Source organism: Cajanus cajan, chromosome 9, assembly GCF_000230855.2.
Source record: "Cajanus cajan strain Asha chromosome 9, NIPB_CcT2T_4, whole genome shotgun sequence".
NCBI lineage: Eukaryota > Viridiplantae > Streptophyta > Magnoliopsida > Fabales > Fabaceae > Cajanus > Cajanus cajan.
In genome coordinates, this window is record NC_138525.1 from 56,481,263 (window position 1) to 56,496,269 (window position 15,007).

The following is a 15,007-nucleotide window of genomic DNA, read 5'->3' on the forward strand; positions in this document are numbered from 1 at the left end:
CTTGATCCTTTAAAGTTTCTTGCTGTAGACCCACACTTTGATCTTATTTTCTTGTTTCCAATAAATATGATTGAACTTGTCAGTTTGACTGTAGTGTTTGCCTCTCCCATATGGGACTTTTCCCTTGTTTTATAACATGTCTAAAATCTCATCATGCGAAATCATGGATCCAGCTAGTAAAATTAAATTAAAATATAATATATTTTTTTTGTTTTTCTATGTTGCATCACAAACAAATTTAATTGATGATTTCTACAATTTGATAGTTTAAAAAAATAGTTTAATGATTGAATAAAAATAGTATAATATTGAAAACTATTAAAATGTTATAATAATACTAATAATGATAAATTATGAATTATAAAGTAAATAGTTACTTTAAATAGCATCTAAAAAATATTAAAGTTAATAAAACATTTTTTTACAACCAAATGAACTATTTTATTAAACACTTCTGTTTGCATGCTTCAACTATCGTACCATTAGCAACAGATCCACGTTGTGGACACAAATGCCTCTGCTAAATTTAAAATTTGTATTATTAACCTCACTTTCATTTAAAATATATAGGGTCACGTTTTTTCTCTCGTCACTAATTTAACAAGAGACATTTTATTAAATAAAATTTTGGTCATTATTTACAATTATTTGATAAAAGAATACTTGAAGAAAAGATAAGCATTGAGTTGGTGTGTTGTTCACAGGAGTTAGGTGTAGACGAATTCTTGGCTGGATTTGCATACTTGCTTGTGAGTGTACTCTAATTGGACTTTTCTTATAAATAAAAAATTATATTTTATTTATGTTCCATTTAAAAGTAATTTATTAAGTTTACAAAATATTTCTATTCAAATAAAAACATATATTCAATAGTAGCATGTGATTAATTAAATTTAAATAAATAATCGTTAGTGTACATTTCCTTCTTTGAAAGAATTCTTTAAAGTGTTAATTTGATAGTTATTACTTATTTGGTTAGAAGAAATGATCTAATCTAGACCCTAATCATGCACAATTTTCTGACTTTTTCTTTTGACTTTTACTAGGGAATCTTTCCATTTATGGAAACGATTTAGTGGGACTTATGCAAAAATCCACATACTTATTTATTTAAGTTGCTTTAAACTTTTATATTTTATTTTATTATTTAAATGTATGCACATGGAGTCACTAATTTCATTTCCAACAACTGCCCATGCCTGTCCCTACAGGACCTCTAGGGGACAACATGAGCTCATACAGATGCAATACATTACAACAATTAATAATATATATATATATATATAACTATTTATATATATAGTAGAAAAAATATAATGTTTAATTTTAAAATTTTGCCAAACTTTTATACTTTTGGCGTTTCAATTTAGTTGCTTATTGTATGTTGTGATTATTGGAGAGTAGAAAAGAATAATATTATTGTCTCATGAAGGATTGTGTATTGATTATTAATTCTCACAATTTGTTTTTATTTCATTTAACCACAATAATGGAGTAACTAAAAAATAATATTGAATATAATTAACTAAGAAATAATAAGGTAGCTATCTTTTGATTCTTTGATGATTTAATTTGGAAGATATCAATATATGAAAAAAGATCAATTTTTCCAACTTATCCTCTATGCAATAATGGTCAATTCAACACACGACGTATCATAAAGTTAATTAGTAAAGTTTGCATTAACAAGAATAGAACAAGTTCAATCCCTTTGATGCTAAGAAAAAAATTCAATTAATTATATTTAATCCTTAACTATCAATCTAAGAATAAAATTACAGTTATAATATCTTAGATGATCTCAAATTCCATTTAGCATTAATTTCAGTAATTTATCGGAACACGTATGCATAGAACTTCATTTGACTAACTTATAAGTTAATTTCATCAAAAATAAATTTATTTAACATGATAACTTATTTTAATCAAACGCTTATAATTTATTTTTTATAAGTTAATTGAAACAACTTAGAGTTTATAAACTCTTAATATTTTTTTATTTCTTTATTTTTGTTAATTTACTTGAATTTTTTCATTCTTTTAATTTGAAAACTCTTTTCTTTATCTTGTTATATATTCTCTCACTTTCATTATAAAAATTATTTTATATTATTTTGCATTTATTAATCAATTATCAAATACTTTCAAATTAATCAATTGACTTATAACTTCTATTTTTTCAGTTCCTAAATTATAACGTATAAGTTTTTAGTTGATTAAGCTAGTTTTATTCAATATGAAATAAACATTGAGTAAATTTTTGTTTCACTGCATAATTTATAATTTGTATGGATAAATTTTTTCATAAATATTTTTAGGAGGAAAAAAAATTAAAGAACTATTTTTCCATAAATTAAAAACAAATTTTTAAGAAGATAATTTCTACAAATTAATTTACATATAAAATAATTTTAGTTTATGAAAAATTATTTTTATTTGTCTTTCTATTATCTTTTTGAAGTATTTTTTGAAAATGTTTACCGAAACAGACACGTAGATTACAAAATGATTAAAGATACTATTTTTCATTTCAATCATTGATCGATTCAAATGAAATACAATCTTTCTTGTTGCTTGTTATCTAATGAATTCTAATTTATTCCTTCTTAAAAATATCTTAAAATTTCCAAGAAATATATACGAATTTATATATCATTGCTGATCTAATTCATATTACATTATTAAGTATAATCAATCATCCATAGTTATTAACTTATTATTGCGATGATTTTGTAATTATAATCATTTTTTTTATTTTGCATTACAATATGCTTTACTAAAAAAATTATTTAAATTACATAAATAGACATAAGGAAATATTGCTTATAACGCATGGTTTTGACAAAATATTGAATCAGTTGGGAAATTTTATCTCATTAATTGATATGATCATTTCCTACTTTGTTTCCATATCCATTTTAAACAAAAGAATAAAATAAGATTAAAAAGTTAATCACTGAGTATATAAATACATATTTATAAATAATAAAAATTAAAGGACTCTGACATATTTAGAAATTTCCATTAAAATCATCTCCACTTTGTAAAGATATATATATAAAAAGGAAAGGTGTAAAATGGCATCATGGAAATTATGTTTTATTCAATAATTATATGTCTACTGCTTAAAAGGAATATTTGATGATGTTATGCTGTATTTAGTTTAAAATGATAATGGGCCCAACAACACCATTACTGGTATTTAAATGGAAAATTTTTAACAACTTCATATAACAAATTTGTTTTTGTTTGATTTTGTTACGTATATTCACGCACTATATTAAACAAAAAAATAAATATAAGCATATAAAACAAAAGCATCATTTCCAAAAATGATTAATATCATCAAATTACCTTTTCAAATTTAAAATTAACTAAAATATATTTTTAGTCATTATAAAATAGATAAATTTTGATTTTAGTCTATACAATTTTTGAAGCGTCACATAAATAAAGTATCATATATAATTGTAGATATCTTTCATAATAATTAGATAACCTTCTAATGAATACCTAAGTAATAAAAATAATCATATAATAGTAAAAACTATATAATAAAAAAAGAAGTTCTAATTTTTATAAGGATAAAAAATAATTAATTTTTTTTTATCAAAATCAAACTCAAAACATGTTTATTTTGCATGAACTAAAAATATATTTAAATCTTTTAAAATATTGAAAAATAATTCTTCACAATATTGATCATGCTTCACTAACATAACTTTTTTTTTTATGTTGCTTGTTTGTGTTGATATGTTAAAAGTTTTCAATTTTGTGAATGAAAAAAGGTGTCGCAAAATGAGCAATTGAGCATTGTAAATGAAGGTACAAATAAGAGTGAAATATCAAAATAACTAATTTAGAGTAATTATAATAAAATAAGTTTGACATTTGACAAGTTAAATTAATACATTGGTCACCTCAATATAAAAGAGACTAAATTTTAATAAAAATTAACAATAAGACTAAAATAATTAAAAATCTGCAACTATAGAAACTAAAAAAAACAATATTAAACTAAGGGAATTAAAAAATAGTAAAAAATATAAGTGTTGAGACTAAAAAATTTATTTTAAATAGTATGAATTTAAAGATAAATTAAGTTAAATTATAAGAACTAAAAATAATATTTTAATCATTTATACATTAATAAATATATTCAACTCCTACACATTTATTTTAGTTAGTGTTATGGATTGATCTTTGCCCTTTCACCATCCTACAAACTCATCTTTTATGACATTATCACTATAAGTCATGATTTTGTTATGTTGAGAACATATCCAACTTCAAATAGGGAATGACATCTATGGTAGACTTGTGTCTAAATTGACTTCATATCACCAACTTTTTTAGGTTAGTTAACTGACTTTAACTTCAATTGAGCATGAATTTTGGAAATATCAAATAACTGATTTAACATGCTCTAACCCATCATGATAATCATATCATCTTGATGGAGGACTTCCTTATATTATAAGTTTCAAGACTTTGCCTCTTATTGTCCAAGGTATGATTGTCAAAATGAACTTTTAACTTATAAAAACTATCAAGTTTATGAGTTTACGGATACCAACCTTTTTAACTTGGTTGCAAACTCGTTTTCAAGTGAAATCATGCAAATTTGAGCAAGTTGAAATAGACCTAGACATAATCACGAGTTTAAATATGACTCAATGCGTAAAAAAACATCCAAAACGACATAAGAAAAAAAGGTGTTTTGTGCTAATTTTTTTTTTCTCCCACAATTTACATGTTTCTTGCACTATTTGAAGTGTTGAACCCAAAATACAAAGTTTGTAAGCTTTTAAGTGAGTTTTGCACATTTGTAATTGTGGTCATCTACATCGAGTCTACATAAATTCTTGAATTTATTTTAATCCAAGATAGAGAATTCAAAATCTTCGATTCTAATTAACAATTTACTTATCATATTTTATCGGGTATTATTACACTAAATATTAACATCATAAAATTAACCTTTACATTATATAAAAAAAAAGGTAAGATAAAAATTTCACATGAATATCCAAATGATTATATATATATATATATATATATATATTTGGTGCATTTTTTAATTACACAATAACTTTAGGTTTTCTTCTCTATTACTTTTACCCCCTCCCCCACTTTTTTACTTCTTCCCTTTCTCTCATTTACCAACAATAACAGAGTTTGAAATTCATGCTTGGCGGCAATATGGCTGTGAAAATGTTTAGCAGACAAATAATACTCGTATTATACAAGTGATCCTAATATCTCAATTTCCGTCGATAGTTATATTGTTGTGATTTGTTCATTTCGTATTTCTCTATATTTAAATTGTTTCGTAATCATTCAATGTTGCATGATATTTATAAATTATATCTGTCATTCAAATCATCTTATTAAATAGTTATGTCAAACACTTTGTTAAAAAAAGAAAATGACAACATGTCACCATTGATAGTGTTCTCTATGAACCAATGAATGGTTCAGATGTTGCAGCAGGGTGGCTGTAGAGAGATTTGGCTGCAGAGGATGTTAGTCATGTGAAGGAAGGTGATTGGTTGGTTGAAGCAACGGTGGTGAACTGAAGTGTGAAAGAAAGGAGGGACACGTGTAACAATCTGAAAGGGTGGGGTCCATGACCTAGGGATTCTGAAAAAGTAGAATTATTTGGAAAGACATGGAATAAGAAAAGGACGTGAGTAATGTTGTAACCGTATGTGGGACCCACCGCATCAACTTGCTGTTTTGTGTCATTTACCATTACCACCCATACATCTCAACTCAACCGTTCTTTTGGCGGCTACCTCCTGCTTCACCAAACCAAACTTTCCAATTTAAATGTTTTTTTTTAATATTTATAATTTACTAATTAATGAATCAATAATCCAAAGTTTTAATTAAAATATTTTTACGAATATACGTTTATTTTTAATATAAACTCCTATTTTTATTCAGTAACTGCCCTAAATCAATTGTTAGCATTTTTTTTGTGATCTTAATAAATAAAAGTTTTAAGAAAAGGGATCATTAAAGATGGTTGCTTTTATGAGAGGAAAATTTATTAGCAGCTTAGGCCATTCATAAAATACCATTGATACCAATATTAGTTGGGGTAAGTGGAAATAATTTGTGTTTCTTAATAAAGATATTTAGAATTTGAATATTGAGTTTGAATATGAAATAACTATATTAAGAAAAAATATTTACCTTATTTGTTATTATGAACTTAATAGGTACCAATATAATACGTTTCAAAATTGATGATAAAAATAAATTTATGGCTTAATATAATTCTATTGTATTAATATCTAGTACATAATAATATTATAAATCAACCTATATTTTTTTATATTATAAAAATACTAAGTAATATGTATTATCAATATAAATATTTTTTTTGTAATAATACGATCTAATTATAAATTATCATTTTTTTTTGTTTGTCCGTGGAGTATCCACTACCGATAGCAGTGACTAATCTCTTTGCTAGGTTGGAAGCACCTCAAAGGGTGAGATAACTGACCCCAAGATTTAACGCGGTTGCATACACAAGACAGAATTCGAACTCCTAACCTTGCTTAAGTGTGAATTAACCCCTACCGATGAACCACACGCTTAGGGTTATTATAAATTACCATATATTATAAACATATTAACTTTTATAATAATTATCTAAAAAATATATTGAGAATGAATTCCAATTAAAATATTTAATTTGGTTCAAAATCTAAACTGTGGTGATTAACAAGTTATGGCCGAGTGCCCCAGTCTAATCCCAGGCCCAGTTCATAAATAGCCAATTAAAATAAATAATCAAGTTTAGACTCTTTTTTTTTTGTACAGGTCAAGTTAGACTAATTGAATCTGTCCTAATTCGTATCACACCTTTATATATATATATATATATATATATATATATATATATATATATATATTTAAAAATAATGGTCAAAGTAACATTAAGTTAAGTAAGAAAGTCAGAAAGATAAAAAAATAAAAATGCTTCATTTTAAAAGTTCAAATAAACCAATTATCAATGTATATTTTCGAAGGGGAAATTTAGCTTATAGGTTTGTTAAAGAGTGCGTTAAAGATAATTGTTAAAGAAATAAAAAGAAACTATTTAAGGAAATTTATGATGTTTAATACATTAATTATTTTTTTGAAAAAAATTAGTCATATTTAATACTTTCTGTGTTTTTTTAGGGTGAATACTTTCTCTGTTAAATCATTAACAAATTAAATATAATATGGTTAAATGCATGACATTAAAAATTACTTTTACATAATTTTAAAATAATTTACATGTTTATCATAAATGAAAAATAATAAAATCATGTTAAGAAATCAATAATGACTTAAATATAAATGAAGGTAATGTATTAATTATATTTCTTAATTTGTGTGTCATATTCTTAAAAATATATAAAAAAAAAGTATATAATATTAATTTTAAAAATAAAATAGAAAGTTGGCTGAATATGTTAGGAGGCTATAAAAAAAATAAGAATTGGTGTTTGCTGAATGTCATTGACTAGTGCGTAGCAGGTGGCTCTTCCATCATTTATGATGAGCTGCCAATCCTCATTTCTTGTCGCATTTCCAACCAATAGAAGAAAAGAAAATTCAAAATTATCAAACTAATCAATAAACAAACCATTGCAATTTGCAAGTCTATGAAGTAAGTAATTTCTTAATTATTATTTTTCTGAAAAATGCACAGAACCGATAGTGTCCATTATATGTAGTTGCAGGCAGTCCCCACAACACACATTATATCCAATCACAGCTCAACAACACCAACTTCGTCACTTTTTTTAAGATGGTTCCTCATTCTTATTTTATTTTATTTTATTTTATTTTATTTTGTCAATTTTGTTTAAATTAATTTCTTGAAGTATGGTCACTTGCTTTTCAGCTTGCACATAACAGCTTTCATGCTTGGAGATCCTATAATTATTATTTCTGCTGAGTTGGTTTGTTTAATATTATTTCTTCTCTTTTCCTTGTTAGACAGGGAAAAAGGGAGAAAGAACAGTTTTTTTTTTTGTTTTTTAGAACAAGTCTTTCTCTACCCTCAGTTGCTCATTAGCACTTGACTCTTTCTGCTGTTTCCTAATTGGGTTATCACTTACCACATTTATTGTGTTTGGCTTCTCCTCTTGCTTTCCCAAATTTTTCTTCTCACTAAAAGTTTCATTTTTGAGTTCTTGTTTGGTATTTGAGAGGGAAGTTCATTGGGTAAGCAGGGTTATCTTGTAAGAATTTAGACCAATCGGATAATAGATAATAATCTTCATTCAACACCAATTTGGAGCATTCTCTCTGATTTTTTTTGATCAAGTGGGTCGTTTCTAGATTCTTGAGGTATTCTTATTCCCTCCAAAGTGCTTGTGGATTTACCCTTAATATTGTTCTTGCAAAACCTCCACTTCTGTTCTCATTTCTCTTTGCCTTATCTTCCTCAGTTTAATTTCCACCCCTCAAGTTTCAATCTTGCTTTGAATAAGCCCAAATTTGATTGTATGAGCAGTAGCTTGTGTTGTGCTTGTAAATTGAATTGATGAAGTGGGAAACTATAACCCTCCCTCCTACACCTTGTACTCCCAACTCCAACATCAACACCAACACCAATTGGTTGGTGGAAGATAGCAGGAGCACAAAATGGACCACTGAAGAGAACAAGCTCTTTGAAAATGCTCTTGCGGTGCATGATAAGGATACCCCAGATCGGTGGCACAAAGTGGCTGAAATGATTCCAGGAAAGTCTGTTGTGGATGTGATCAGGCAGTACAAGGAGTTAGAAGTGGATGTTTGCAATATAGAAGCTGGTTTGATCCCAGTTCCTGGCTATAGCACTGCCACCTCACCCTTCACCTTAGATTGGGTGAACACTCCTAGTTATGATGGGTTTAAAGTAAGTGGAAAGAGATCTTCCTCAGTGAGACCTCATGAGCATGAAAGGAAGAAAGGAGTGCCTTGGACTGAAGAGGAACATAAGTAAATTTTTACCTTTTTGCATTTGTTTTGACGCATTGTTTTTTTTATTACTTATATATAGAACCTGGTTGGATACAGGTTTAAAAGAAGTTATGAGAATTTTTTTATTGAGAAGAACTCTTTATTTTCAGTAGAAATATTTTCAAAAGTTTTTCTAAATCTGTATTCAAGTAGACTCACAGTGTTGACAGGTAACTTTACATATAGATTTTTATATATGACATTATGATCAGCAGTTGGGACTTGGGATTGTATATCTATTTCTGTTTGAAAGCATGGTGATTGTGTAAAAAGCTAGAATTGATGGATGGAATTTAAAGTTAATTAAAGCTAGAGGTGTAGGGACAATAATTATGTGTAGATATTAAAGGGTTGGATTTTTCTTTTGATAGCTAGGTCTTTTGGGGGAGTTTGTTGGGTAAAATAAATTGTGTTCTCTTAGTTTGGTGTTTAAACTAACAACTTTTGATGTTTTTTGCAGATTGTTTCTACTGGGTTTGAAGAAGTATGGGAAAGGTGATTGGAGAAATATTTCTCGCAATTTTGTGATTACTAGAACCCCAACACAGGTTGCTAGTCATGCTCAGAAGTACTTCATAAGACAACTTTCAGGAGGCAAAGACAAGAGAAGAGCTAGCATCCATGACATAACAACAGTGAATCTCACTGAAACCACCACAACTTCATCAGAAGACACAAATAGATCCACTTCACCACACGCGCTCTCACAGCAGCAGCCAAATCCTACTTCTACTACCCCCAGAACTCATTTTCAGTGGAGCAATGAGTCAAACACAGGAGTGGCTACGACACTTAGTCCTGCACATGAAAGAGTCTTCATGACTCCTTATGGTGCCAACTCCTTTGAGGTTAAAATGCAGGGACAGAATCTGCACAAGAGTGCTCTTTATGAGTCTTCTTACTTGGGACCTCAGACACAGAACATGGTTTTCCAAATGCAACAGTCCTCACAACACTAGTCTCACTTGTTGTAGTGAATTATTAAGGGGTAGAACCAGAATCTCGTGTTGATTTCAATAAGAACAGTGCTTGAGCTTTTTCCCAAGTTCTATGTGAATATCCTAGAATGTTGGTTAGTTATAATGAACTTGAAGGAAGGTACGTATATTTGTTTCTTCAACAAATAAAAATTTCCTGAAAGGAGTGGCAGGCAAACAAGCCCGCAACGTTGGGTCTTGGTTGGTTTTTCTATGTTGTCTAAGAATAATGGATTTCAAGCCAAGTGTATAATGAAATGTCAACTTAGAGAAAAAGAGGCACCTCAAATTTGAAAACTAGCTAAGCATGTATGTATGTATGTATTGAATTCAAAGCAAAATATTATTTGAGAAATACATCATCTGATACCTTGGCAATAGTAATTCAAAGGTAAGTGAAAAACCTAAAAGACATAACTAAGTATCTTCAACATGTTTGAAATGCTACGCAACAATAAAGTGATTCCATGACAAGGGTAAATTAAAGTTTATGCCAACAGGTTACTAATAAAAATCATCTTCGGAGTCTGATCTACTTTGTGTAACGTCCCCAACTGCGTGGAGATCTTGTGAATTTTTGTTTTGTTTTGTCACAACTGTTCAAAGTTTCCTCAACCAGAAATTAATTCCACTTGCATTATTGTATGTGCGGTTGATCCAAAGAGTTTTCATGAAATCAAACATGAAATTTCTTACTAAATATTGTTCTCGTGTGAAAATCTTGTGATTAGTTCTAATAGTTAACTAGTGAGATTATTATAAAAAGAAAAATTACTAAAAGCCACTATTAGTATGAGACATAAGTAGTTCAATTTGATTTGCAGATATGACTACACCCAAAAGATTGTTTTAACAGTTAATCAAACCCTTCAAGTATCCTGTGACTCTTCTAGTGAAGATCTCTGTTCCTTTTTTATCTCTTCTTTTTTGCAATTTTTTTTACTAAGATCGATCTGAATTTATAATTATGACCTGGCATTGCACTAAAATTTTGGTATCAGAGAATTGAAAGACATGCTTGCTTTTCTTCTTATCTCTATTCTTTTTAGACTTTAATCTAGTTGGTTTCACCTTAATATAATGTACTTACTCTGCATACGCTAATTCATGCATCACGTATTTGTTTGTTAATTGTTGATAATAATTGAATTCTTCTTAAGAATCCAACAGTAAGAGGAAGATTCCTTATAGGTTGATTGTTAATTATTTAATTAGAATAATATATCGTACAATGACGGATTCAAGAGTGATTAGACAGGCAATATATTCTTAACAAAGCGGATTTGGTCATGTAGGGCTATAATACTGTATACACATAATCCAAACAAAGCATCACAGTCTTTCTGATTCTATATGTACGGACCCTAGCCATTAAACTAAACAAGTTTTAAACTTTTCACTGTTCTCTACTTATTGGCTCAAATCGTTGATCACATTCATGGAGGCAATCAACCTTTTTGTATTTTGCCAAAACAAATCTTCACCTTTGCTTAATCAGATCTCATTGTGGATTTATTATTATTACTATATTAGTATTTTAAAATAAACTATCAAAAATTAAAAAATAATTTTGTGCTAGCTACAATGTAAATTATTTATCATAAAATTAAAATATAACTTGTAGGTTTGATTTTTATCATAAATTATAATTATATATAGTAGGTATGTGTTACAGAAGTTAGAATAATACTAGTGTTAATTTATGTGGCAGTCAAATTCTGATCCTGCATGATTAAGCTTGTGAAAATGGAAGCATTGTAACCATTAATTATTCCATGTGCTAATCGATCACTTTCTGTCTCATTCACTTGCACAAAGACGCGCCCACAATCTTCCCTTGGACGGAGAATCTTTAACCTAATTTAGTGCATCATTGATACTAAGAAAGCACCACACTAATCAAAATAAGCCTATTATGCGCATGCACTTGATTAAAGATGCAAATCAATCATCACTTGTCGTAACTTATAATTTCTTCTTCTATAAGTTTATTTTGACCACATATGTGCCATGCCACTCTCTAGAAACCACCTTGTATCATTAGGAATATCATGCATACGCTCAAACATTAGTTCTTTCTAATTGTTTTCGAACAAATTAATCCCAATATACTTTTCAAGGAGATAATTAAGTATACATACGTGCTTAAGTATTTTGTCAACAAAATGCAAAGTCATTCAAGTAATCACTCAATATATGGACAAGTTTAATTTTGTCGAGTTCCAAAGAAACAAAATGACAAAATAGAGCCACATGATTTTCTTTCTTACAAGTTATGAATATCAAAATATAATAATAATCTTTCTTATAGGAATGATTGAATAATGTACAATTTTAGGGTTTCAGCATTCTAGAATAAAAAGAAAAGGGGATGATCAAATAAATATAAAAAAAAAAACATGGTGGCATGGTCCCGATCGAGTTTAAATCTATTACTATTAGTAGGGACAGATTTATATGGCAAATGCCCAACTAACATGTTAATATATAGTTTTTTCATATATATACTCATTTTTTTAATTTAATTTTTTTAACGGGACACAAAATGTCTCTCTTCTTTTTAGTATATATTATATTATTTATAGTTAATTAAAGTCAATAAAAAAGTGATAGTTGGCCAAGTCTATATTATAATTTTTTTTTATATAAAAAGGTCAAATTTTTATACAAGAGCTAAATAGTTAAATTATTATTTAGTTAAGAAAGACATATTTTTAAAAGTATTGAATGTGAGAAAATTATTTAATATTTTTAAAATATAAAATTTTGTAGACAGTAATGGTGATATATATTTATATTTTTAAAAATACAAAGTTATATATTTAATATTATTATAAATTTATATATAAATATTGTTGTGATTACTTAAAATTTTTGGATTTGACACAAAGTATTAGGATGGGATCGGTAAACTTGCGGAAATTACATGAAGTGTCTTGAATATTTTCAATCTCAAAGAACTAATAAATATCATCCACGAATTCTAGCATGTTATTCATGCATATATATATGAGTTAATTGCCGTATTTTTTAAAAGCAAATTAAAATGTACCATATTCTTTTTATGCTAACTCTATGATCGTTAATTTTTTTCATAATATAATTATGAAGCTAATGAGAATCTTAGAATGATCCTGGTTTTCACTAACCCTGCAATTTGCAACGCCTAATAAAACAAACATTAAGTAATTTATTTTTACATTTGAAGTGAAAGAATGCATGAGCATGTCGGTATAAGCCTAATGGGCCAGCATGATAGTATTTGACAAGACAAACCACCAACTTTTCTCAAAGAAAAAGTAAAGTTCTTTTGTTTTTGGCAAGTGGCATTAAAATGCAGCTTTGATTACATTGAACACATGCACTGGTTAATTACAACCCCTTAGTTTCATCTTTATTAAACCCAGTGGCTGATCTTCCTTCTTCCTTGTGAATGGCTCGCCAAAAGTTCTGAAAACATGTAGCTATATGGATAAGATAAAACTATATAACTTATGGAGGAAAATTATGAGAGGGATTATCAAGTGGATTCACTAAAATAATGACTTTAGCATTTATCTTTAGTTTAAAGTCATTATTTAAAGCATGTGTGCTTATTTCACCCTCTTTAGTTAATTTTTCATGAAAAAATAAATATTTTGAAAAACTCGTGTTTATTAAGTCTTGAAAAAAAAATTAAAAAAGAGGTTCTTTATTAAAGAAAACTGAAATCATCACATTTTAAAATAAAATGATTTTTATAATTATAACAAAAAAAACTTATACTTTATATAAAATCTCTAAAAAGTAAATTACTTTTTTATACAATCTTTGTTTTTGGAAGTTTTAAATAAATGCTCCATTAGTCATGAATCTTTTCTCAAAGCGACGGTATGACACTGTTATACTTTGTCAAGCATAAAGAACGACATACTTTTATATATTTGTTGCCTTTGCTCGAGACATTTTTGGGCTTGTCAACAGCATAATTGCGATTTTTTTTTTTTACGTAACCTATTTTGTGTGCTTACCCTTTTTTATTTTATTTTATTCGACCCTTAATTAAGAAATACGAATATCTTTATAATCAACTTTGATAACTTATGTGTGTTCAGTTTTAACTAGTTCAGATAAATAATGTGTGTACCTGTCTAGAGGATACACCAGTAATCTTCTCGTAGATTGAGGGCCGAACGACTGCTCCGATCCGATGTGAGTGAGGGGTTGGTACCTGCAAAAGGCACTCCAACGCTCAAGTCAGGCACAAATATCGAGAGTAATTAATGAACAGTGACGTTACCTTTTGACCTGAGCTATTTATACTGACATTTGTGGGCCTTGAGCCTTATGGGCCCTATGGCATATTTACCGTATTAGGTAATATACCTTAATCAAGTAATTATCCCCTAAGCCTAGATTAAGTGTTAAGTGATGATGGGCTGATTCAGGTGGCCGATTGGCGTTCGGCTACCTGGTTCTTCCATTCGGTGGCCGATGTAGGGATGACCGAACGTCTCTACCTGTACAATGTGTTTTTGTCAATTTTAGGAGATAGATTTTGAATATATATATATATATATATATATACATATATATATATATATATATATATATATATATATATATATATATTTGGCCCAAAAAATACACGATAACGTGCACTTTAGGATCCTTTTATTTATTTATTTTCCTCTTTAAGAGGAAGAGGTAAATCATAACATTTTTTTGAATAATTAGAGTCAACAATTTTTCCGCTTTCTAGAACTATTTCTTCAACCTTCACCACTTCTTTAAACCGTATTTGTCTTCCACTCTCCTTCAATAAAATCAAGTGAATCAGAATTGGCCTTTAAATTTCTTCCAATTAATCAAAATTCAAACCAAACTTTGCAACCAATGCTAAAGTCCCTTGCAAATGGAATTAACTATTGATCAGAAGTCAAGTCTAAAAGCTGTGAGAAAAGTGGATATGATTACAGTGCTATTATTGGCCCATAATCTGATAGTGATAGTGTATTTTAGTGCATCATATCCCA

The 15,007-nt window shown here is 28.2% G+C and overlaps 1 protein-coding gene across 1 annotated transcript; it reads left to right on the plus strand.

Moving 5' to 3' along the window:
• Positions 1 to 7,855: 7,855 nt before the first annotated feature.
• LOC109816279 (transcription factor DIVARICATA) lies at positions 7,856 to 10,347 on the plus strand. Its single transcript, XM_020381217.3, has 2 exons — positions 7,856 to 8,994; positions 9,476 to 10,347. Exons 1-2 carry the CDS (start codon positions 8,558 to 8,560, stop codon positions 9,972 to 9,974), a joined length of 936 nt encoding a protein of 311 aa, XP_020236806.1. The 5' UTR covers positions 7,856 to 8,557; the 3' UTR covers positions 9,975 to 10,347.
• The last annotated feature ends 4,660 nt before the right edge of the window (positions 10,348 to 15,007 follow it).

Coding starts and splice junctions, on each gene's coding strand:
- LOC109816279 (XM_020381217.3), top strand. CDS start 8,558: ATGAAGTGGGAAACTATAACCCTCCCTCCTACACCTTGTACTCCCAAC. Junction 8,995..9,475: donor TGGACTGAAGAGGAACATAA/GTAAATTTTTAC, acceptor TGTTTTTTGCAG/ATTGTTTCTACTGGGTTTGA.